The 26,807-nt window shown below is 38.1% G+C and overlaps 1 protein-coding gene across 2 annotated transcripts in view; it reads left to right on the forward strand.

Moving 5' to 3' along the window:
* LOC145037845 (beta-glucosidase 24-like) overlaps window positions 1–5,207 on the forward strand; it is a 5,875-nt gene extending 668 nt beyond the window's left edge. The window contains exons 3-12 of one of the 2 annotated variants that reach the window (XM_078986588.1): window positions 129–187; window positions 1,616–1,691; window positions 1,908–2,073; window positions 2,145–2,385; window positions 3,170–3,291; window positions 3,386–3,630; window positions 3,800–3,834; window positions 3,973–4,105; window positions 4,400–4,508; window positions 4,604–5,207. In XM_078986588.1, coding sequence (XP_078842714.1) covers window positions 129–187; window positions 1,616–1,691; window positions 1,908–2,073; window positions 2,145–2,385; window positions 3,170–3,291; window positions 3,386–3,630; window positions 3,800–3,834; window positions 3,973–4,105; window positions 4,400–4,508; window positions 4,604–4,928 — 1,511 coding nt within the window. In that variant the 3' untranslated portion in view covers window positions 4,929–5,207. Of the gene's footprint in view, window positions 1–128; window positions 231–1,615; window positions 1,692–1,907; window positions 2,074–2,144; window positions 2,386–3,169; window positions 3,292–3,385; window positions 3,631–3,799; window positions 3,835–3,972; window positions 4,106–4,399; window positions 4,509–4,603 lie in introns of both variants that reach the window. The other variant, XM_078986589.1, reaches the window with a different exon arrangement.
* Window positions 5,208–26,807: the final 21,600 nt, after the last annotated feature.

A 26,807-nucleotide genomic window follows, 5' to 3' on the forward strand; every position in this document is an offset into this window, starting at 1 on the left:
CTTCTCTTTCTCTCTCTCTCTTTCTCTCTCTCTCTCTCTAAAAATAAAAAAGTAGCCTGTACTTTTACCTTGAATCAAATGGATAACGATCATTCTTTAACAAAAAAAAATGGATAACAATCTCGCAGATAAAATTACTGGAGGTGCAAATGCATGTATCGCGGTTGATAATTATGCAAGAATGAAGGTAATGTGTTTGTATCGCGGTTGATAATTATGCAAGAATGAAGGTAATGTGTTTTGTGGGTTTTCATTGTTTAATTAAATTTATAAATTCTATGCTTATTAAGCGTATAAAAAAACCCAACAAAAATTTCTCTTGAATTTTCATTTTCAGATATCAAAAACACATATACACATACAGAGAGAACACGCATAAAGAGATTCATATATTATATAGATTAATTCGAAAAAAATTAAATATAAAAATCAAAATATTTGAAATTTTAAATTTATAAAAAATAAGAAAAATAATAATTTATTATAATGAAAATGTTTGTTATCTTTTAAATTTTAACAAATAATTTAAAGAAATAAATAAACTAATAAGGTTTAATTTTGAAAATTTTAAAACTAAAATGTAAGTTCACTAATGAAATTGATATACATTTATTGCAATTATTATTTTAAAATATTATATGAAATTTAATAAAATAGAAAAACTTTTAAAATAACATGTGAAAAAATTATTTCAAAATAGTAATGAAACGATATTTGACAAATTGAATGAGTGTCTGACAAATGATAAAAAATATTCATTTATTAGAGAATATATATATATATATATATATATATATATATATATATATATATATATATATATATATATATATATATATATATATATATATATATATATATATATATATATATATATATATAGGTCGTGAGACCGAATCTAAAAATAATTTTAAAATGCAAAATAAATGGAAAAATCCAAAAAATCAATTTTTAAATATTATTTTCGGAACTTGAATTAACTAAAAAAATAAAAATAAATAAAAAATAAAAAAATAATAAATAAAAAATCCATTTTTTAAAAAAAATAAGTGAAATATTCTAATAGAGTATTACACTGACATATTCTAATTTTTTTTTTTAAATGCAGAATAAATGGAAAAATCTAAAAAAAAATTTAATATTATTTTTGAAACTTGAATTAACTAAAAAAATTCAAAAAAAATAAAAATAAATTCCATTATTTTTGAAAAATACGTGAAATATTCTAATAAATATTACACTGATATATTCTAAAAAAATAATTTTAAAATGTAAAATAAATGGAAAAATCCAAAAATTCTTTTTTTAAATATTTATTTTTGGAACTTGAATTAACTAAAAAAAATTTAAAAAAATTAAAAAAAAATAAAAAAAATACGTCTCACGGTCTCACAAAATTAGGTCGTCTCATATATATATATATATATATATATATATATATATATATATATATATATATATATATATATAAGATGTTCTTTGACACGTCAATCCTAGCTGATGAGACTTGTAGATTGAATTTATCATATACTAACAATATCATATGTGCTTTTATATACACATACATTGTATTTGCTTGATTCTTCTTTTTTGTTTTCTTTGCAACTATCATTAGGAAGATGTTCAGTTGCTGAAGAAAATGGGTGTAGAGTATTACAGATTCTCTATTTCATGGTCCAGAATATTACCAGGTGAATCTCATCGTTTTAGTCATGTATAACTTAATGAGACTATCATATATTTATTATTATGTGAAAAAGAAGCAAAATCGACACAATTATATGCTGGTAAGCCCCAGTTGCATGTATGGGTCAGATGAATAATAAGACACAAAATATTGTGTATTCTCTATTAATTTTATCTTTATAGCAGACACAATAGTTTTTGTTTCATATTAAATCTACTAGGTGGGAAAGTATCCATGGGTAAAAGCTTGGAAGGCATTAATCACTACAATAGGTTACTAGATGAGCTGGAAAACCATGGGATTAAGCCATTTGTCACTCTCTTCCACTGGGATCTTCCAAATGCTTTGGAAGAAGAGTACATGGGTTTCTTAAGTTCAAACATTGTGTACGTATGTGAAATTATATTATTTTTGTATTTAATTCTCAATTCATTATTCGTTAGTTTTAAATATTTAGCAAGGATTTTGTCGATTATGCGGATGTTTGCTTTTGGGAGTTTGGAGATCGAGTGAAGCATTGGGTGACATTAAACGAGCCGTACAGATTCACTTATTTTGGTTACGTAACGGGTGATGGTGCACCTGGTCGGGGTGCAAATGACAAAGATAGTAACCCTGGAAAGGAGCCATATGTTGTTGCATATAATCTACTCAACTGTCATGCAGCTGCATATAAAAAATATCAGAATGAATACAAGGTATTAAATATTAAAAAAAATACAAGGTATTAAATAGTAAAAAAAACTATATTACGAGTTATTGTTGTAAATAAATAAATAATGAATCATTTGACATGTTCAAAAGATACCATTGTGTTAAAAAAAATGAAAAAAAAAATAAAAAAAACTAAAAAAAAAATTAAAAAAAATATGATAATGCAAGGAGCCAAAACTTTTTGGTCACATAGACCCTTAACTTTAGTGGTATTTTGTGAATAATATGTTCCAATTGCTTGGTGTTTTGTAAAAAAATAAAAACTTAATTACTTGACACTAATCCAAATATCACCTACACCTTGTGATTGTGATTGATAAATCCTAAAACCTATGTTTAGAAAACCAGACCGGTTATCATACCGTCGTAACCAGTCGTCAAACAAGTTTTATGGTGTGATCGGTTAGCGGTCGGACCGGTTCAAAAAACCGGAAAAACTAGACTATGGCCGGTGGAATTCAAAAAAAAAATTTATTAATCATATTCACTTTAAATTCAAAAAGATTATTATTGTTCTTATTATAATAATAATAATAATAATAATAATAATAATAATAAGTAGGAATGGAAGTGTAGAATTAATTTATTATAATTTTTAAAGAAAAAATGGTGCACTTAATAGAAGGGAAATATCTACCGGAGGGTTATAGATTTGAAAAAAAACGGTTTTTGCTTTATAAAAGCGGATAACCAGACAACTTCTCCGTTTAACTACTTGAATTGGCTGGTGTAATTTATCAGTTAACTAAATGAAGCATCGATTCTTAGGATTATCAAAAAGGTGAAGTGGGAATTACACTTGATTGCAACTTTTTCAAGCCATATCGAGGTCCAAACAATGACGACGATTTGAAAGCTGTTGCGTATGCCTATGATTTCATGCTCGGATGGTACGCATTTGTATAATATGAGGAACGAAAAGTTTTACACTTAGTTTGCTAATATTAACATTGAAATTATATGTTATGATGACTCATCTTTTAGGTTTTTGGATCCATTAACAAGTGGTACTTGGCCAAAAAACATGAAAAAGTTTGTCCCCTCTTTGAGTTCTAAAAACCCACCTGGTCGTTTACCAGAATTCTGTATGAAGGAAAGTGAAAGATTGAAAGGTTCTTATGATTTTCTTGGAATAAACTACTACACAGCAAATTATGCTGCACCCTTAAGTGAATCTTCTGATGTTGTTCCTCTTGGTTATCGAACAGATTGTCACTACTGGGCATCAGGTAATGGAAAACTAATAGGCTTGATTTGTTTACAACATTTATCAACTTTCTCTTCTACAGATAATTTGTGATAGTGAAAACAAGTTATATATCCATATATCTTCATAATGATTCATGTTTCTCAAGAATAAGTTACATGGTTTTCTTTTTCTTTTTTCTCATGTTTTAGGGCGAGATCCTAATGGTAACGATATTGGAAAAAGGGTAAGATAACTATACTATAAATAACAAAAGAAACAAATGGACATGCCAATGAAAAGATTAATAAATTCAAATATTGTTTACTTTGCTAAACATGTATACCTAATATATTAACTATCTTTATAACAACTTAATTTGCAGGCTTACACAATTGACAAAACTGAAGACAAAGGGTCATTTGTTTATCTTTATCCTGAAGGGCTTACTGGGCTCTTGGATTACATAATCAAAAAGTACGATGTTCATGAGAAACACATCGTAATTACTGAGAATGGTAAAATAATAATCCATTGGTTTATGTATCTTTGTTATTGTTAACTGTCTCCAATCGTTATAATTGTTCCTAACCTTAACAACGGTTCTCATATACCATTAACTATACCTAAATGACATTTATAAACATGCTATAATGAACATACACGTCATTTTCAACACATATTTTCTAGACGACACTTAATAAACTTAAGAAATAATATTATTAAGTCTTGCTTATGCTTTCAACAAAGTTTATTCCTAGTTTAATCCTCAAAAACTTTGAATTTATGATTACATTGTTATCTTGTGACAGGATTCCCACAACTAAATAATCCTGACAAAACATATGAGCAAATTCGAGATGATACAGAACGAATTACCTATATAAAAGAGCATATCGAAGCAATAAAAAAAGCCAGGGTGTAAGTTAAAGCAGATTCATTTATTCATTTTATTTATTCCCACGTCAAGGGATAATGATTAAACACAATCTTAATCTTTTTGTATGATGTTACAGATCTTACAGGAACATTATGGGGTACTTTGTATGGTCATTCATGGATAGCTTTGAATGGAGAAGTGGTTATGGTGACCGATTTGGTATGATCTACGTTGATTACAAGAACAATCTCCAGAGGTATCCCAAAAAATCTGCAAATTGGTTCAGAAGGTTTCTTACTAAGGACAAACCTGAAAAGAAGACTCTTGAGAAAGTGGGGCTTCTGAAACGAGCTCTAGAAGTGAATGTGGAAGATGAAGAAGAAGATGGAGTCAATGATGAAATGATTGAGGCAGAAGAACCAGTTGAAGTGATTCCAAAACTGAAGAAGGCGAAAGCATGAAAAAAGTCTAAGTTACGGCATGTCTGGTCGTTCTTATTGCTCTAATAATTTTACGTTTTGTGTGCATGAAATGTTTTCCAAGCAGAATTTTGGGGAAGTAACTTTAAGCTTGAATAAAGCCCCGAATCATGCTGCTTAATAAATTCATATTTTCGTATCCATGGATCTTTTAAAGTTCTCAGATATGAGATATGTAATAACTGTTGATGTGATATAATAATTAGTGATTGTATTGTTTATAATCAGATGTTGAATATTGTACTAATTATTTTTGTTGGAACCGGCAAATATCAATCCTTATTCTAATAAATGAGTAAGTTATTCTTTTATTGACAAGTGTCATACTATTAGAATTTCTCATTAATATTATATATCACATATGATATTACTTGTCAGCCTATTAATTATCAATTTTAAATTTTAAATTTGTTACTCTAGTTAAATTAAATCAATACTTGATTCTACATTTTAAATTTCAAATTTTAAATTATTTCACTCTAATATATTAAATTAATAACATTAGATTAAAAGTAAAATAAAATTAATATAAATTATAAGGTGGTATAGCTTCATCTATTTATTTAAATCAACGATTATAATTTTATATAATCAAAAAAATATCTCTTAAGTAAGAATTTATTTAAAATAATTGATTAATAATTCTTATTTTTTAATAAGAAAGTTTAATTAATTTTATAATTGTGATTCGTATGGATTATAAAGTAGTGCATTATAAAGCCATAAAATGACACTGCTAGGCAGTAGCTAGCAGCAAACAACTATTACAAAGCAATCAGGACATCACGACTTTTTAAAGAATGAAAATGACAAATTTAAGCAATAAACTCAAAAGAAAAATCCATAATAGTTTTTTTTTCCTTTGGAACAAAGCCTCATTGCTCACATACCAAATCTCCCAAATCTTTGCATCGATCACCCCGTCAAACGCATCTTTCACAATCGGGCAACCTTAAGCCTGACCATCATGGGCTTCATGGGCTTCAGAATGCAACATATCAACGTACAAACACAATCATGAATATTTATTAGTTGGTAGCGAATGTAGCGGATTATAGTTAAAAACATATTTCATTTTTTTAAATTTTTTTATTTTAAGGGCATAATTTTTTGTCCTCTATACATAAACATCCATATCAAAATAAAATATTTTTTTAATTTCAATTCATTCAGGTCATATGAAAATCTATATTGTATCTAGTAATCTATCTATTAATTAATCATTGTATCTGTTAATTAATTATAATAAACGTGAATAAACTTGACACATAGTCACTATTGTTGAGAAATTGGCGACATGAATTTGTTTTCAAAATGAATTTTACTATTATTTAGTAACAAAAACGATTGTTTTGAGAATTCAGACAGAATGATTTAATAAAACCATGACAAAAGTGTTGTTGTTATTAAGCATTTTGTCAAATAATTGTGGTTGTATACTTTTTCTAGACACAACAATTTTTTTATATCGACTATTGTTCATCTGATGGTTACATGATTTTTTTTTTCACTTTCTGCATTGCTATTATATAGTCACCAAGTGATTGTTTATTGAGATTTTAGACACATCTACATCTACATATCTTAATAAAAGACTTTCTTTTTTCATATGTCTTTTCCATGTTCGGTTTCAGCAAAAAGTGTTTTCACCTTTATATCCTTCATGCATTTAATTTAATTAATATTTTCGAAATCATTAATTTGTATTCATTTTTGAATTTCCTAATTCTCGGCTCCCAAATCTAAACTCCTATTTATCTAGGGTTTTAATATTGATCTAGATAATAATTAAACATGCAGAGAATCAGGGAAGAAGAGAGACTAAACCAAATACGAGGAATGAGCTTTTAAAATTACCATCCATCTTGATTAATTTTTTGAATAAACTGGTGGGCACCAGTTACTTTTTAACATCGGTGGATCTTTTTTCTTTCGTTTTGATAAATCTTTTTATGGATTTGTATAATTGTCTCTGTGTGTATTCTGTCTTGAAAGCTTTAGAAGCTCGGTAAAACTCAAAGAAAGTTTAGTTTATGCTTGTTTAGATTTTTTTTGATGATTTTAGCCCTTGAATTGTTTGATTTGCCTATTACGTTCATTTCAATTTTTTTTTTTTTTTACTTTAAATCTTCATGAAAATGCTATAAGTACTTAGTGATCCACTAATTTGGTTTAAGGCTATTCAGTTGAAGGCGTTATCCTGCTAACAAATTAGTCTAATAAATACAGCTTACAAATTGTGCCACTAGGTGTTCGATATAATGTGAGGGTGAGTTAGAGTTTAACATTTTGACTTTTTATTGAATAGGCTGAATGTCATTGATAAAAAAATTCAACTGTTTAGTGAATTCAGTTGTTCTGCATTGCGAGTTTTTTGTACGGAAGAAGGATTCTAATGGGGGTCCATAATCTAGGGTAAATAGAATACTCATTCATTAATTATATGGTCTTTTGTGATCAACCGAGTAGAAACTCAATTTGTTTGATTTGTAACTTTGCTTCAGTTTCTCATCAACTGTGTTGTTTCACTTTCGTTCCAACACTTACAAATTGACTTTTTTTTTTAATTATTTTTTTATAACACTCATTCATTTATTACGTGGACTTTTTTACATCACACTAATACATGGTTCTTTCTTCTTATATAGACTTGCTTGATCACTAGACAAGTACTGTGTAACGCCTGGTTTCTAGTATTTATTTAAAATCAAAACTTATTCACTTTCATAAAGGAACTCGATGAGTTGGGAGCACCAGACTCGTTGAGTAGGAATAATTTGGGACGCGTGTTAAGAAACCTACTCGATGAGTTGAGAGACTCAACGTGACGAGTAGGCTGGTAGAAATGAAACCCTAATTTTAAGTGTTTTATACTCTATTTAAAGGCCTTAATGTGTGACATCTATAAAAATCATGCCAAATTTAAACTTTTAAAACAATTAAAAACCATTAACCATTACAAAATTTGTTTTCAAAATGTATCATGTCAGAGTATCCCAGAACAAAGTCATAAAGAGTGAGGAGCTGTATGATCACGCCTTTGCCTTGCCGCGATCCCCTAATGTACCTGAAACAATAAGCCCGAGAGCCTAGTGAGTTCCCCCAAAATACCCATACCCATAACAATACACATATAATCATAAATAGCATACTATTAGTCCAATCAACCATCAGGTTGGAAGGCCAACATACTACGGGTCCAATCATCCTTGGGATGGAATACCTTAGGCCCACAACCAACAGGTTGGAATACCCACATAATATGAGTCCAATCATCCTCGGGATGTAATACTCACGGCGTACAACCAACATGTTTGAATGCCCAGGTCTATTGGCTTTCGCACAAAGCAAATAAGCCTCAACCGCCAAACAAACATGTGTACGTTTAACAAATAATCACATAATAGTCTATAGACATCAAACTGATCTAACGGATCATACCACATAACACATAATACCATCCTATCTACCATGATATCGATCTATCAGATCATAACACATACGACATAATACCATCCTATTTACTAGGATACTGATCTAACAGATCATACTAGCAAAACATATCCAATTAACAATCAAAAGGGCCGACCTTGGTGCCTTAGACGCTTGAGTATAGTGAGGATAACTCACATCTCAACTTTCGACACGAAAGATAAGCTCAAACTCACGGACCACCGCTACAAACTCCACCACCTATGATCACCATAGAACCGTATTCATAAATTTCAATTTTCCCAAAATGCCCCAAAAGTCAATTAGTCATCCCCTGGTCAAAGTCAAAGTCAACAGTCAAGGTCAACAGTCCATGTTGACCCGACTCATCCAATGCATTCACTGACTCGTTGAGTCCTTCCGGAACTCGAGTAGTCGTGAAATCCCCCCACTGATTCGTCGAGTTTCCCTGCAACACGCCAAGTTCATGCGTCTCCGAATGTTCGGAAAACCCTAGTTAACTCACTAAGTCACCCCACTGACTCGCCGAGTCCATGCAGAAGTCCTTGCACGACAATCTTTATCGGCCTCGCCGAGTTGACCATGCAACTCGCCGAGTCCCTTCAGCCCTTTATCCATTCAGATGCTTTTTAAGCCATTTTAAGGTTCCATATTGTAGATCGAGTTTGTTAAGGCATGTTTATCATGTGAAGTTGCAAACTTTACATGCGTGCAAGGCTCTAAAGATTTATAATGTCAAATCCCAACTTGTAATGTAGTTTTACACCTAAGAAGAGGTTCACACTTGCTAAATCTAGAAGCTTTATGGATTTAGAGACCAAAGAGAGTTCAAATTTGAAGTTACCACTTCACATCTTAGCTCATACCCAAGAATAGCTTCCTAATATGCTAGAAAAGCCCTAATTTTTAACTAAATGAGATCTAGAAGGAAATGAGGTTAAGGTAACAACTTGATACCTTAAAATGATGCTAACTGAGGTAGATTTCAGATCCACACACGTTCCTTGCTGCTAGCTACTTGATTTTCAAGCTCCCCTCACTAAGATCCACCTTCCAAAGCTTAACACACATAAAAATGGAGCACACTCAGATTATGGTTTGCTTGACTCTCAAGAGGCTATAAGGGGGCTAAGGGAGGCTAATGACCCTTTAAATAGGGTGCAAAACCTCAGAAAATAGGGTTTCATCCTCCAGCTCCTACTCGTCGAGTCCTATCTTAGACTCGACGAGTAAGGCACTTAAACATGTGGCCCAACCCGCTGCAACTCGACGAGTCAGGGCAACCAACTCATCAAGTAGACCTTGAAATTATGAAAATTAAAGCCGTAAAATTAATACCTGAAAATCGGGGCGTTACAATTCTCCCTCACTTGAACTTGACTTCTTCCTCGATGTTTCCCGCGTTGAACAATTCCGGATAGTGTTCCCACATCTCTGCATATGGCTCTCACGTCAACTCGGACCCGCTTCAGTGTTCCCACTATACATTTACCAAAGGTATCTCCTTGTTCCGTAGAACGTTCACCTTCCTCTCCTCTATGGCTACAGGCCTCTCCATATAATTCAGGCACTCATCAACCTGAATATCATCCAACGATACTACCACCTCCTGATCCATAATGCACTTTCGCAATTGCGAAACGTGAAAAGTGTTGTGGATCTGACTAAGCTCCTTGGGATGCTCTAGCCTGGAAGCTACCTTTCCAACCCAAGCAATGATCCTGAATGGGCCGATATATCGTTAACCCAATTTCCCCTCTTCCTGAAGCAGATCACACCCTTATAAGGCGAGACCTTCATGAGTACCATGTCACAAACCTGGAACTCTAACTCAGATCGATGTCTATCGACGTAACTCTTCTGCCGACTCTGAGCAGTCTGTAGTTGCTACCTAATCTGCTGAATCTTCTTGGTAGTCTGTAAGACTACCTCCATCCATCCTATCACCTTATGTCCGACCTCACCCCAACAAACCGGGTTGCGACATCTCCGCCCATACAACAACTCGAAAGGAGGGGCGCCAATGCTGGAATGATAGCTGTTGTTGTAGGTGAACTCTGCAAGGGGTAGGTGGGAATCCCAACACCCACCGAAGTCAATAACACACGCCCTCAACATGTCCTCGAGGGTTTGTATCATCTGCTTGCTCTGACTGTCGGTCTATGGATGATACGTTATGCTAAAATGCATCCGCGTGTCTAGTTTCTCGTGGAACTTCTGCTAGAAACAGAGGTAAATCGAACATCTCGGTCGGAAACAATGGAGACCGGAACCCCATGGTGAGCGACGATCTTGACGACATACACGTCGGCCTTCTCGGCCAAAGAATTGTAACGACCCAAAAAATCAAGGGTAAAATTTTTCATTTTTAATATAACTAAAAAATTGATACCATTTAATTCAAACATTTCAAATCATAGTCAAGTAAATCCTTGATTAGAGTTGATCCCCAAATCATTCGTTGCGGAATTCATAGTTGTGTGCGCTGCAATCCTTCCAAGTCATTCCTTTCCAAAACGATGATACCTGAAACCATAAACAAACCTATAAGCACGAAGCTTAGTGAGTTCCCCAGAGCATAACCCATACAATCCACATAACATATAGCATATTAGTTGTAAAGCTACACATACCACATTAGCCATGCATACATAAACCTGTAAAGATGTCATGGGCTACCCCAGATGGTTTTACCTAAGAATGCCATGGGCTACCCCACATGGTCTTACATCTAATGTCATGGGCTACCCCACATGGTCTTTACCTAGGAATGCCGTGGGCTACCCCACATGGTCTTACATCCAATTCCATGAGCTACCCCACATGGTCTTTACCTAGGAATGCCATGGGCTACCCCACATGGTCTTACATCCAATGACATGGGCTACCCCACATGGTCTTACATCCAATGCCACGGGCTCCCCCGAGGTCTTCCATGCAAGTATCACAAAGAAAACTAGCATACCACATATCATATAATTACTAGCGTACCACCTAGCATAAAGCTAACTATCATGCCACATAACATAAAATGGGCCGGCCTTGGTGCCATAGAACCATTGGTATGGTGAAAAGACTCACCTCGAATGCAAAAGCTCCCTGAAAGAATCCTTAGTCGCTGCCTTGTCCACCTCCTGAGTTATCAACACTAATCAATATACCCAATTAGAAATTGGGTCCCATACCATAATCCTTAATCCATACATGGGGTAAAATGACCATTCTACCCTTAGCCCAGTATGATCCAACACTAAGGCCCAAACCAAAAATAATGTCCAACACTAGGTAGGCTTTCCAAGCCCACTAATGGCCTAATTTGCTAAATTGGGCCCAATCCCCCTAATGGGCGTTACCCTAAGCCTAAACATATTTCTAGTCCAAAACATCTGACTCTGATGGTCCGGTAAGGCCTAAAGGCCCAAAGTTCAATGCTTGGCCCAACCCGAGGTCCAAAAATCGTAAGGCCCATATCTGATGAGTACGTTGGACGTACTCGTATGTACGCTAAGCGTACTAGCAAAACGATCCGTACGTTGGGCATACCTGCATGTACGCTTTCCGTACTCCCCTGTTAAGCTACTTTCCCATTAAGTGCTTAATAATCAACTCCAGAAGCTACAATCACAGATCCAAGTCCTTTTTAACGTCTTAATCCATAAATTCATTGACTTGGTAACTTAGATGACCCAAATGAACCCAAAATCAAAGTATAACTATCTACTTCCATGAAAATGACCATAACTCTTGCATGAAACCATAAAGATTTGCAAGATGGCAACTTTCTACCTTAGGGACTCAAATAGCATCAAGCGTGGCAACCCAAGTCTAAGAATCGAATTTGAACCATAAAGCTTCAACCTTGTGACCAAAAAAGAAACCAAAACCCAAAAATGGTAGATCTAAGAGATGAATGATCAAGTTCAAAGCTTTATACCTTCATCAAGCTAAGAATGAGTCCTGAAAGTTAGATCCATAAGCTCCTCCTGGATTCCCATCTTTGCATCAAACTCCATATTCTTGAAAATGGATTAAACACCCCAAAAATGGACTCCAAAAGCTCAAAATGCCACCATGGATGATATATGACAATTTTTAGGGTTTAAAGGGGTGGAGGCTGAAGATATTAGGGTTTGGTTATGAGATAAGGAGTTTAAATAGGGTCAAAGACTCTAAAATAGGGTTCTGATCTAACTAGAGTACGCCCAGCGTATATATGGTACGCCCAGCGTACTCTGGGGAACATTCGTGACCATCTTGGTCAGTACGACCAACGTACTCCAAGGTACACCCATCGTACTACCTTCATCACTAGTACGCCCCGCGTACTTTTTGTCTATGCCCCGTGACGAGAAGCCCTACACTTCTAAAAACTCAAACATTTATTAAGACCTTCCTAACAAAAATCCATTTTCTACAAAAGCCCAAACTGCCACTTTACCGAAATACCCCTAGGCTCCTTAACATGAACCAAACACCCGAATCACTTCTAATACCTCACCCGCACCTATATGGGCCTAGATATTACCTTCCCAAAAGCCATAATCCTTAGAATGACCGACCTTCAAGCCACAACCTTAGACTAGGAGTTAGTTCAGGACAGAGCATTACAACTCTCCCCAACCTAAATTAGATTTCATCCTCGAAATCATGAATCACCATCCCCAACATATCAGACAACCAGAGCAACACTGCCACAAACCTGAGAATACCACAACCTTCATAAGGCAACTAAAACCAACCCTCTTAGGATTCTAGAACCCGAAGATGAACGAATTCCTTGCAATCTGATCACATCTGCTCCACTTGAAATATGAAGTTTAGAGATGGTATGTCTCCCTGACTGACTGCCCACATCGAATCATCATCGAACTGATTCTATAATAAAACCATACTAAATAGAATACTTTCCACTCGTGATACCTTGAGGCTTCCAAAAGGATAAAATCATCGGTCAATTGCGGCTACTGAATAACAAGAAAATCCACACATGGACCCCAAATCACTAAAGTTGCTCCAACTCCTCTTGCTGCCACATAGCTGCTTCCTTGAAGAGCCACTGGGACCTCCTTGGTTCCGATTGGTTTGCCAACTATCCAGAACACCAGACACCTACCTGATTGCTAAACCGACTAGCAGCCACACACTCGCCCCACACAACCTCCGAAGCTACCTCATCTAGCCATAGTTGCCTTACTACCACTCATGAATCTGTCAATTCTTCTGACGCATCCAATCATCGTACCCTGACAACCTATAACGCTCAGATTTTTCAAAACAATTTTTCATTTTTCAAAAAACATAAACCATCATTTAATAATCTGAAATCCCATGTTTAACAATTGTCATCGTAACAAAAATACATCCCAAGATCATAAAAATCCCGTGTATGTACTGATCAAGCTGGCGCCTTCCCGCGATCATCACTGGCACCTGAAACACATAACACAACAACTGTAAGCATAAATGCTTAGTGAGTTCCCCAAAATACCACTCTAACACATAATAGCCACTCAAGGCTGTAACTCTGTTGACCCTCAAGTCTATGTGTCTCAGTGGGGCCCTCCAGCCCCAACTCTCTATGGACCCTCTGGCCCTAACTCTATGGACCCGAAAGTCCTAACTCTATGGACCCGAAGGTCCTAACTCTGTAACTCTGAATCATACATAGCACATATCACAATAAATCATAGCACATAAATAACATGCAATTACACTGGCGTATAACTCTAAAATACTCTATCATATAACTCTGTTACCACACTAGGTAAAGTATAGTGAGAAGACTCACCTGGCACTAAGAATCAACCTCCAATCATGCTGCTTGCCAAACACCGACCTCTAACTCTATGTCAAAACCCACAATTAACCCAATCATGAACTAAGTCCAATTTCTCAATTACCAAGTCTAAAGATAGACCATCTACCAATCCATTACGGTCCTAACCCATTGGGCCCACCAAGGCCCAATAATAATTGAGTTTTCCCCAAGGCTCAACCTCATCGTACAAGACAAGCCCAACATGAGGCCCAAGACATCAATTTAATTCTCTGATCACAGGCTCCACTAAGCAGGCCCAAGGATTTCGGCCCAACACTTAAAGCCCAAAAGATCACCTAGCCCAAAAGCCCACAGAGGGGTTACGTGGGCGTACCTCTCTTGGTACGCTCAGTGTACTCAAGCATGCACAAATCTAATCGGGGACCTCATCCCAGTACGCGGGGCGTACTAGGATTATGTTGGGCGTACTCTCAGTTTTTCTTAAATAAATTTCTGGATCTTAACCTGTTAAGACCTTAACTTATCTCTTGGATCTAGACTTCCTAACATCTCTTACTCCATAAAGTTATCTACTTTAATCCTTTGCATGGCTGATGAGGTCACAACACATAAAACTCTTACTTTCTTAACCCAAAATGCTCATAACTCATGCATGGGTAGATTCACACGATCAAGATCTCATTTTTATGGTCCTTCATCACTAGATACACTTAAAAGGACAGGTTATTAAGCTTTGGAGTGCATCAACTCATAAAGCCTCAAGCTTGGGACCAAAAACCCTAAAATGCACAAAACAAAAAGAGAGGGAAAGCTTGGAGCTTTATACCTTCAAATGGTTCTCTAGCCCCAAGGAAGCTCAGATCCACGACTTTCTCTTCGACTTCAATCCCTTCCATGCTCCTTCTTAACTCTCAAAAGTCCACAAGAACACAAACAAGCTCATCATGGCCACAACAAACTTCAAGAACGGATATTAGAGTTTGAGAGGGTTTAATAACTGAGGAAGGTGGCCAGAAATGAGACCATCTCTTTCTTTTTATAGGGACACTTCACTTAATTAGGGTTTTCTTCTGTGCCTAGTACGCCTAGCGTACCCCCTGGTACGCCCAGCGTACTAGGTGGCTCTTGCTTAAGAAACATGTGCATATGTACGCTTATCATACGCATACGTACGCCCAGCGTACTTCACTGCCAACTTCTTGACTTTAAGGACTTAACTTGTCAACCCTCCAAACTTTCATAGCTTCAAAGATAAAACTTTGAATCCACAATCCTCATACATATCGAAAGGCAATGAGATCCTTTACGTTTCAAGCAACTTGCCTCAACCCGGAACCTTCTCGCGCCTGACTCGTGGCCTACCAACACTAATCACGGACAATCTGAAACAGGATGTTACAATTCTGCCCCACTTGAATTAGATTTCGCCTTCGAAATCGCCCCTTAGCCATATATGAATTTATACTATCTCTGAAGGATACCAACGAATGAATCTCATACCATACCGAAATCTTCTTCCATGGACAACTAAACCCACACAGAACCCCCAAAATCAAAACTAATCCAACCACTCTGACGCTGATATACTCAATCCCAAAATCTGGAAACGCTAGTGGCCAGACCCGCCGCCAGACCGCCTACTCAAACAATCACCATGATATTCGCTCCTCGAATGTCAAACCCCGATAACTCACTGATCCTCTGATCCACCATCGCGACCTGTCTTTCGACACAATTCAGACTCGCATCCACTTAGATATACTCCAGTGAAACCATTGCCGACTCATCGGATACACACTTCCTCAGTTGAGACACGTGGAAGGTATCATGAATCAGATCCAACTCTGCAGGTTGCTCCAAACGATATACTACCCTGCCCACCCTCGAGATCACTCTAAATAGCCCGTTATATCGAGGCCCCTATGTGCCCCATCTTCCTGAATCGAATCACTCCTTTCCAAGGAGATACCTTCAGGAGTACAAAATCACCGACCTGAAATTCGAGCTCAGATCGTCTCCTATCCGCATAACTCTTCTGGCGACTATGAATGGTCAACAACCTCTATCTGACCTGATGAATCTGCTCTGTTGTCTGAAGCACTATCTCTGTACTACCCATCAACCGTTACCCTACCTCTCCCTAACGAAAGGGGGTCCGACGCTTCCTTCTGCACAACATCTCAAAGGGTGGCATACCAATGCTCGAGTGATGGCTGTTGTTGTAAGAAAACTCAGTCACGGGCAAAAACGTGTCCCAACTCCTCATGAAATCTCTTCTAGAACCTGGAAGAGAAACGCACATCTCGATCTGAAGCAATCGGATCCGGCAATCCATGCCACGATACCACCTCTCTCTCGAACAATTCCGCCAGTCTCTCAGCAGAAAAACTCTCCCTGAATTCCCTCTCATATCAGCTCTCTTTGCCCAGTGATACATAATTCACCAGGTTCTCTTTACTCCAACCGGATACTATACTCCCGATAGAATCGTCTCATGTTCCCCCATGGCATTTCCTGTATCCGCGGACCGACCCTACCCAGATCTAAGATATCGGGTGATAGCAATAATCCCTCCTCTTAGCATGGGATTCGTCTCAGAATTCTAGAATCTCACTTCGTGTACCTACACACCATTAATGCCAAACTTAACTCAAGAGTTTGGCCCGTACCAACGTTGGAACCTCATGTCCCAATGTAACGTTTATCCCATGACTCAACCTGCGCCCAGCGCAAATACCACCTTTCCAATTCCCTTATGATGCGACAATCACCACTCAACTCAAATATAGTGATTCTCGTCAAGGACGGAGACCCCAGTCTCGCCCTTGTTTCAACCACCAGACTCCCAAAAACTCAATACTAGAGCTACTCAAGCCCAAGATCCTCATGTATCGTGCTCTAATAAAAGAGTATTCCCTCATAACAACCTCTTGCTGACTAGAGAATACTACGGCTCCTCGTAGCATCACAACATCCTCTGGCTAGTGAGTACCACGGCTCCCCATAGCATCACCACACCTTCCTCTGAATAATGAGTACTACGGCTCCCCGTAGCGTCATAACATCCTCTAGCTAGTGAGTACCACGGCTCCCCGTAGCATCACCACACCCTCCTCTGAATAATGAGTACTACGGCTCCCGTAGCATCGTAACACCCTATCTTCTAAATAATCCCTCTTGATGACACTACCCAAAGGCTCTCACTGGAGTCATAGATACTCGATACACCACCTGCCATCACAAACTCAAGACTTCTTAAAATTAATTCGGAAATCAAGGCATTATACTCAGATCCCTCGAACCACTATTATAAAACATTCCAAAGTCCTGCCTCAACCACTATCTCCGATTTTCAGCATCCTGCAGGTACAACAATACATTCTCTATGAATCTCGTAAATAATCCTTCATTTTACCAAACACGCAACCTCGGTGTATTCAAACACTCCATTATAACACGAAGGAATCGCTAACGTTTCAGAACGCGTTGATGACCATCCGAAGTTCTTTCCTTTACTGCTCAAAACCCATACAAGAATACAAATACTGACCCAGGAGTTGGCCGCCCGATTATCTCCTAAATACCTTAAAAGGGCATATAAGAATCCGAACACGGAACCATAAGTCCTCAGTTTCTAATACCCTCCCTACGAGCTTCCCACCTTTAACATCCCTAACCACCACCAGATTCCTAACCAATGGCCACCTGCCATGGAGACACACGTCCGTACCTCATGCATAATCTCGCTCTGCACTTCGCCTTGACCAATAATAACCCTGGTCTCATGATTCCGAACCGCAGGTCTCTATATCCAGATTTCTAACCACCCTTGAGCAAATCTCTGATCCCCTCCATAAAGTCCGGTTCTCCCCCACTTAGGGTTCGAACCATCACCAATTGATGCACTAACAACTATCCCACAGACAGTTTCTACCAGAACATCGCACCTACTCTTGGAAGGTGCTACACGACGCCCCATGATCTCCCCACATAGGGATCAAGCAACCCCAAAATTCCCTAAGTCTCCGATGAAGTCCTCAAGAAATTCTCGTCACGACTGTCTCTAGTCCCTCCAAAATCTCATACCATCCACTACCGAACATCTCAATTGTCCAGTAACAATCCTGACTATCAAACTGGAAATTCTGAATCATCATACTCCTCATCCTTGTATTCCCAACCAACGTGTGAATCATCACAAGAGCAGGGACTCCACTCCCATACTCAATAACCAACATAGACATAAGGGTCACCGCCCCGATATACTCTTCTGGATCACCAATTTCTACAGTTAGCATACGTCCTACTATACTCAAGTAGGGTGCATCCTGGTCCCTGCCCATCTCAGTCCCAACTAACAACCTGCTCATGGTATATCATTTCTCGCGGCAGACACGCTGCCAAAAACTCTGGTGGAAGATCACCATCAATGTGAACCTGCAGGGTTTACTCCTAACCCCAAAACCGAAGTCTCATACCTCTTATGTTTCCCACAGGAAGCGGAAATAGCACCACTCATGTCACAGAAAGTATCCCCTTTCTCTCGGCTGATTGCTCCTCTCAAGCCGTAATCCTCCATAAAACTATCTCTACTCATCCTTGAGTCTTGTGACTACATCTGACATCTTACCAAAAATATTTGAAATGCTCTCGGCCTCCCTCTCAAGGGATGCCTCTTCTGACTCAATCATGGCCCTCAGGCCTAAAACCTCATCGCGCCCAATCTCCGCATACTCAACCATTACCAGATAATCGGAGAACCACAAGCGTCATTCACTACAAACCATGGTACCCAGCCCATGACGTCTATTCTCAATCTGCTATGATGCATGGTATTCGAACCATGACACTACTTCTTGATCTCTCATCCCCACTTGTTTCCCTAGCACCTGAAGGATTCTTACTTGGACTGCTCGCTGCTCCGGTGTCTTCGGTAGTACGGGCCCTATACTACCGCTCACACTACATCAGTATTCACCCCAAGTCCTCCTCCTAGGATCCCAGATCACAAGCACTCTGATCTCGCTATGCATAGTCTAATCTCCTGCAGACCTCTCGTAAGCTCCTCACTGCTACCTACTCACTCTCAAGTATCTAAAAGCAGCAAAAATCTCCTAGGCTAAGGCATCACAAATCAGGCCACTCTAATCCTAATATGATTACCTAGCCTACTCTAACATGCATTTTATATCATATCATAACTCATAACACATAATGTAAGAGTATTTTGGGGATTCACCATTCGGGCGCTGGCTGACTGTACACACCTTCCACTCTGTTTGCTTCCAAAACCTCTTTTTCTTTTTAGAAAATTTTAGTTTTATTTGAAAATTTCTCAAATCCTCGGTTTGAGTTCAAATATGCCCGAAGGTGCATCCGAATCCCTAAAACCAAGGCTCTGATACCAACTTGTAACGCTCAGATTTTTCAAAACAATTTTTCATTTTTCAAACAACATAAACCATCATCTAATAATCTGAAATACCATGTTTAACAATTGTCATCGTAACAAAAATACATCCCAAGATCATAAAAATCCCGTGTGTGTACTGATCAAGCTGGCGCCTTCCCGCGATCATCACTGGCACCTGAAACACATAACACAACAACTGTAAGCATAAATGCTTAGTGAGTTCCCCAAAATACCACTCTAACACATAATAGCCACTCAAGGCTGTAACTCTGTTGACCCTCAAGTCTATGTGTCTCAGTGGGGCCCTCCAGCCCAACTCTCTATGGGCCCTCTGGCCCTAACTCTGTGGACCCGAAAGTCCTAACTCTATGGACCCGAAGGTCCTAACTCTGTAACTCTGAATCATACATAACACATATCACAATAAATCATAGCACATAAATAACATGCAATTACACTGGCGTATAACTCTAAAATACTCTATCATATAACTCTGTTACAACACTAGGTAAAGTATAGTGAGAAGACTCACCTGGCACTAAGAATCAACCTCCAATCATGCTGCTTGCCAAACACCGACCTCTAACTCTGTGTCAAAACCCACAATTAACCCAATCATGAACTAAGTCCAATTTCTCAATTACCAAGTCTAAAGATAGACCATCTACCAATCCATTACGGTACTAACCCATTGGGCCCACCAAGGCCCAATAATAATTGAGTTTTCCCCAAGGCCCAACCTCATCCTATAAGACAAGCCCAACAAGAGGCCCAAGACATCAATTTAATTCACTAATCACAGGCTCCACTAAGCAGGCCCAAGGATTCTGGCCCAACACTTAAAGCCCAAAAGATCACCTAGCCCAAAAGCCCACAGAGGGGTTACGTGGGCGTACCTCTCTTGGTACGCTCAGTGTACTCAAGCATGCACAAATCTAATCGGGGACCTCAGCCCAGTACACGGGGCGTACTAGGATTATGCTGGGCGTACTCTCAGTTTTGCTTAAATAAATTTCTGGATCTTAACCCGTTAAGACCTTAACTTATCTCTTGGATCTAGACTTCCTAACGTCTCTTACTCCATAAAGTTATCTACTTTAATCCTTTGCATGGCTGATGAGGTCACAACACATAAAACTCTTACTTTCTTAACCCAAAATGCTCATAACTCATGCATGGGTAGATTCACACGATCAAGATCTCATTTTTATGGTCCTTCATCACTAGATACACTTAAAAGGACAGGTTATTAAGCTTTGGAGTGCATCAACTCATAAAGCCTCAAGCTTGGGACCAAAAACCCTAAAATGCACAAAACAAAAAGAGAGGGAAAGCTTGGAGCTTTATACCTTCAAATGGTTCTCTAGCTCCAAGGAAGCTCAGATCCACGACTTTCTCTTCGACTTCAATCCCTTCCATGCTCTTTCTTAACTCTCAAAAGTCCACAAGAACACAAACAAGCTCATCATGGCCACCACAAACTTCAAGAACGGATATTAGAGTTTGAGAGGGTTTAATAACTAACGAAGGTGGCCAGAAATGAGACCATCTCTTTCTTTTTATAGGGACACTTCACTTAATTAGGGTTTTCTTCTGTGCCTAGTACGCCTAGCGTACCCCCTGGTACGCCTAGCGTACTAGGTGGCTCTTGCTTAAGAAACATGTGCATATGTACGCTTAGCGTACGCATACGTACGCCCAGCGTACTTCGCTGCAAACTTCTTGACTTTAAGGACTTAACTTGTCAACCCTCCAAACTTTCATAGCTTCAAAGATAAAACTTTGAATCCACAATCCTCATACATATCGAAAGGCAATGAGATCCCTTACGTTTCAAGCAATTTGCCTCAACCCGGAACCTTCTCACGCCTGACTCGTGGCCTACCAACACTAATCACGGACAATCTGAAACAGGATGTTACACAACCTGTCGCCACTGTATTCAATACAATAGTAAACACTACCCGAATACGATAGTCTTTCATCATTCCTAGTATCCCTCTGTAACACCCCAATTCTCGGGTATTGATTACATAATAATTATTGGAGGAAGCCCTACTTGACGACTCGGTCGACCTACCCATCGAGTAGCAGCGAGGTGGGACCGTGTGTTAAGTGACCTACTCGATGAGTCCACTATGGGACTCGGCGAGTAGGAGATGGCAGATGAAACCCTAAATCCTGGGGTTTGCACCCCTATTTAAAGGAGCCTCAACCTCTTTTGGCCTCCTTGTAGTCTTTGAGAGCCCTTAAACCCTAATACATGTGTGTGTGTGTTATTGTGTGAGTGAAGCTTGAAAAGAGGATTTTGGAGAGAGAAAGCTTAGAGGAGAAGGGTATTGGAGCAAGTGGAGTGTGGAAATCAACTCTTATCTCAGTCATCATCTTCTGGAGGTAATCAAATCAACTTTCTTCTTGTGAATCTCTTATATTATTGAGTTTTAGAGTTTTTGGTGAAGTATTAAGTTGAAAGGATGAGCTATGGGATAGATCTAAGGTTGTAACTTCAGATCTGGACCCTCCTTTGATGGTAGAATCATAAAGTTGTTGCATTGGTTGTGATTGAGGTCCCTCTTAGACTTGAAGCTTCATTAAGAACTTAAAATAGACATTTAGAGCCTTTATAGCCATGCATGCGAGTAAAGTTTGCAACTTTACGTGATATGTATACCCTAGAAGCTTAGATCTGTGATGTGGGGCCGCTGTAGGGCTCAAATCAAGTCTGTATGGAAAAAGAACTGAATGGACTCGGCGAGTCATATGAAGATGGCCATGAACTCGACGAGTTGGATGAACAAATCGGCAAGCCCGATGAAGATCATCATAAGACTCGACGAGGTGAAGAACAACTCGGCGAGTCGGATGAGTTTTCCCTAGATTATGTATGCGTGTATATCTGCCGAGTTGCAAGGAGGGAACTCGACATGTGACCTTAGGTTTGATCGAGGATCAAAGGAACTCGATGAGTCACTCCGATGAACCGGCGAGTTGGAATATACTTCAGGGAAATCGGTGAGTAGCCAAGGGTACTCGGCGAGTTAAGGTCAACATGGACTGTTGACCTTGATTGAGGACTTTGACTTTGACTAGGGGTTGACTAGTGGTTTATGGAGTACCTTGTAAGATTAAGGAATTATGAGTATGATGTACTATGATGATAGGTGCTGGAACCTGTGTCAAGTGATCTGAGAGATGGAGTATACCTTTCATGTCGACATCTGCGAGGTGAGTTATCCTCACTATATTGATAGGGTCTACGGCACCAAGGCCGACCATTTAGATGTTATTGTTATGGTATGTTGCATGCAGTTATGATTTGCTAGTTCGGAATCGAGGTAGATAGTATGTTATGCTTTTATGATCCGTAGGGATTGGTGTGTTAGTGACATGATAGGTCGGTACTCTAGTTATAGGAGAATTCTATAATTATGATCAGTGAGATAGATATGCTTGATGTTTATATATTCCAGTATATGATAGCTATGCGCACATGGTTATTTGCTTATCGGTTGGGTTGAGTCGGTCCTGCTTTGTGCTGAAGGCAAACATACCCTATGAGCGGTCCGAGGAGACTTTAAGCCCACGTGCCTGACCAGTCATGCCGAAGGCTCGGGATAGATTCAGACAGACTGTAGGCCCGGTAGGGCGGTCCTGTCAGGGTGATGGCCCAATATACATAATGATTGATTGATTATTACTGATATGGTATTGTCAGTGTGGTATTGGTATTTTGGGGGTAGCTCACTAAGCCCTTGGGCTTACATTTTTTAGTTTATTGTTTTAGGTACTTCAGGAGTCCATGGAAAGGCGAAGGCGTGACCGTACCGCTCCTCATCCTTATGTTATAATTTTTGGGACACTCTGATGGAAAATGATTTGAAAACATTTTGTAAACGAAGCTTTACGGTTTTTATTTATGATGGAAAGAGTTTAAATTTGGTGTAAAAAGTATGGATGTTACAAGTTGGTATCAGAGCCTTGGTTTGTGTGAATTGGAGGAATAGTCATGTGAATCGAGTCTCAAATCAACGAGATTTTCGGAACATAATTTTTAAAATGGTTTTCAAAATAAGGATGGAGGATGTAGAGGGTACGATTAGCCAGGGCCCGTAAGTGAACCCCAAAATACCATACGGTTATTTGATATTCTGATATGTTAAGACAACATGCTAGTTGTAGAACCTAGTTCCTGGTACGTAAAATTTATCTAAGTAATTGTCATTTTAGCCTTGGACTCGGCGAGTTGTAGGTCCGACTCGCCTAGTAGGGATGCGGTCCGGGGGTACGTTTAAGTTGGCGACTCGGCGAGTCACCACTGTTTGATGAAACCCTAAATTTCAAGGTTTTGCACCCTATTTAAACCCTCATTTCCGCCCCAAGCTCGCCCCTATTCACCCTCAGAGCCCCCAACACCGTTTTTGCCCTTTTCCTTGTGAGATTGAAGTGTTTTGGGTGTGTTCGTGAAGTTTTTGAGGAGAAAGAAGAGTAGATCAAGAAGAGGAGAAGGAGGCCAAGCATTTTTGTGACATATAAATGTTTTCCTTGAGGTATAGCTCGTTTCCCCTCTGTTTTCAAGCTTGTAGTCCCTAATAGCTTCATGAAAGTCCTTCTTGAGCCATTCTCCAAGCTTGTTTATGCTTTGTGGGTTGTAATAAGTTGTTAGTCTTTAGATCTAGGCATGATTTAGTCCTTGGAGCTTGGATCTACTACCTTTATGGAGTCATATTGCATGAAAGTCCTAGATCTACCCCTTTTGGTCCACTTTGAGCCCTAAAACCTTCATTGGTGATTATATACACGTAAAGTTGGAAACTTTACGTGTAAACCAGGCCCTAGGAACCCAGATCTATGAATGGCATGGACTGGATTCAAGCAAAATCACATGTATAGTTTTTGCATGAGGCCGACTCGACGTGTCGTTCATCTGACTCGGTGAGTCGGGTCGCGAGTCCCCGGGTTTTTCCCCTTTTTGTGTTTGCAGGTTGGAGTAGTGAGTCATAGGGTATGACTCAGCGGGTTGGAAGCCAGACTCACTCATGAAGTCACTCGACGAGTCAATGCCATGACTCGGCGAGTTCATGGCAATCTTCTTATCTCAAGAACAACTCGAAGAGTTGTTCATACAACTCGGCGAGTCACAGCTTAGAGTGTTCTTCGGATGAAGGCGAACTCGGCAAGTTGTTCATACAACTCAGTGAGTAGGATGAAGGACTATTGGACTTGGGTATAGAGAAAGGGACTCGGCGAGTTGGCAAGCCAACTCAGCGAGTCTGGTCAACTGGCAGTTGACTGTGACTTAATGTTGGATTAATGTCTAAGTCCATAACTATAATTGGTAAAACTTGACCCGACCCGACATGGTCCATTTGGGTTGCATACCATCATGCACTTGGATAGACTATAATGAGAGAAATAAGACACTTATGGTTATTAATATATTATAAGTTTTAGTATATTAATAATGAGAATAATAAGATTATTTAATTAGTATTGATCAAGAATTAATCTAGGATTAATTAAGTGATCAAAAGAAGACTAATTAAATATATGGGTTGATTGTGTAAATCATCCATACTTATATAGTGGGCTAATGCTCCATGGATAATCAAGTTGGGCTAAAACCCATATGATGCTCCATGGATGCTCCATGGTGTATTTGAACCCATGGATCCAAGGAAATGGAAAGCCATGACAATTAAGGATTTACCCTAATTGTAACACAATATAAAGATATTATTCTTGACAAAAATCGGCCACTAGAGAGAGTAACAAAAGGGCTAGCCGATTTCATGAAGTGTAGAACTCTCTCAAGTTATTCTAAGTGTTTTGATGATTGTGATTCCATTTGAGGCTTCCACACTATTGGGGCTAGGCACTCAAGCTTCATGAAGACTTTCTACATCAAAGAGGTATGTATTCTATCTTGTTATATTCATGTTTCGTATGATAGATTAGGATAATACCTTGGATATTCTTATTTGCATGTATAATAGAGAAAACATAGATCCAAGGTATTTAGGGTTGCATGTACACTTAGGAGTGTTAGAATGCTCAAAACCCAACAGTGGTATCAGAGCCTAGGCTTGTTTTCTTGTTATACTTGCAATAGAAGCTGAAAAATCGAGTTTTGATGCTGTCAGCCCAACAGACTCGCCGAGTCCATGAAGGGACTCGACGAGTCCAAGGCAAAATGCATCCAACTCGCCGAGTTTTGTTCATGCACTCGACGAGTTGGACCCCAGACAGCATATTTTCGAGGTTTTTGGCTGGAAATGGACTAGGAACATTACCCTAAGTTGTTTTTGAACTTATAAACTTGTTTTTTAATGTGGTAATGTTCATGCTAATCCATTTTTAAAGATAATTGTCAATAGATTCATGTTTTGTATTAGTTTAAGGTTTAGACTAATTACATGAAGAAGTTTGATATGAATTATCTTGTTCTTATGAGTTGCTTAGATTAATAGAAAAGTTAATTGAAATAGTTGTTTTCAATCCATTTTAATCTAAGAGTTGAGTATAAAATGTGTTTGTGTAACTTGTCCTCAAGTTACATGAAGAGTCACATTAAAGACTCATAAAACTCATAAAAATTGGTAATGGTTACAAAAAATGAAGAGTCTTGTGTCATTTAATTTTTTTTTTTTATGACTCCATAACTTGTCCTCAAGTTATGGAAATTCAAGAGTCACTTCATTAATAAATTAATAAATAGATAAATAAATAAATAAATAAAGTGTAACCTTAATTAATTCCATAAGTTATAAAAAATAAAGAAAAGTTAATTCTTTTATTAGTTTAAAGTCTTCCATAAGTTATGGAACTTGAAGAGTTTTTTGGATTAAAACTACTTTAAACACATAAGTTATGGAATTAATTAGTTTTGAATAGTTTCAAAACTTGCCCTCAAGTTTTGGAATTTGAAAAGTTTTCACTTATGAATACTTCAATTCCAAGTTAGCCCTTAGAATTTTAAAAGAGTTAAAATTCAACACTTATACTATTTATAACATTAATGGTTAATTATTATATATATGTATAAGAACAAGTCGTTTTACCGTTAGTAGGCCTCATTCACGAAACCGGTCTATAAGGTGGGTATAAGGTTGTTGCCTATAAAATGGTGACTTAATGGGTGTCCACTCTCACCCACCGCTTGCTTGATCGGTGGAGGGTCGTTAGCCGAACGGGTAGGACAATGACTTTAAATTCTCCC

The sequence above is a fragment of the Lactuca saligna genome, chromosome 3 (assembly GCF_052625555.1).
Source record: "Lactuca saligna cultivar CGN05327 chromosome 3, ASM5262555v1, whole genome shotgun sequence".
In the NCBI taxonomy this organism is placed as follows: domain Eukaryota; kingdom Viridiplantae; phylum Streptophyta; class Magnoliopsida; order Asterales; family Asteraceae; genus Lactuca; species Lactuca saligna.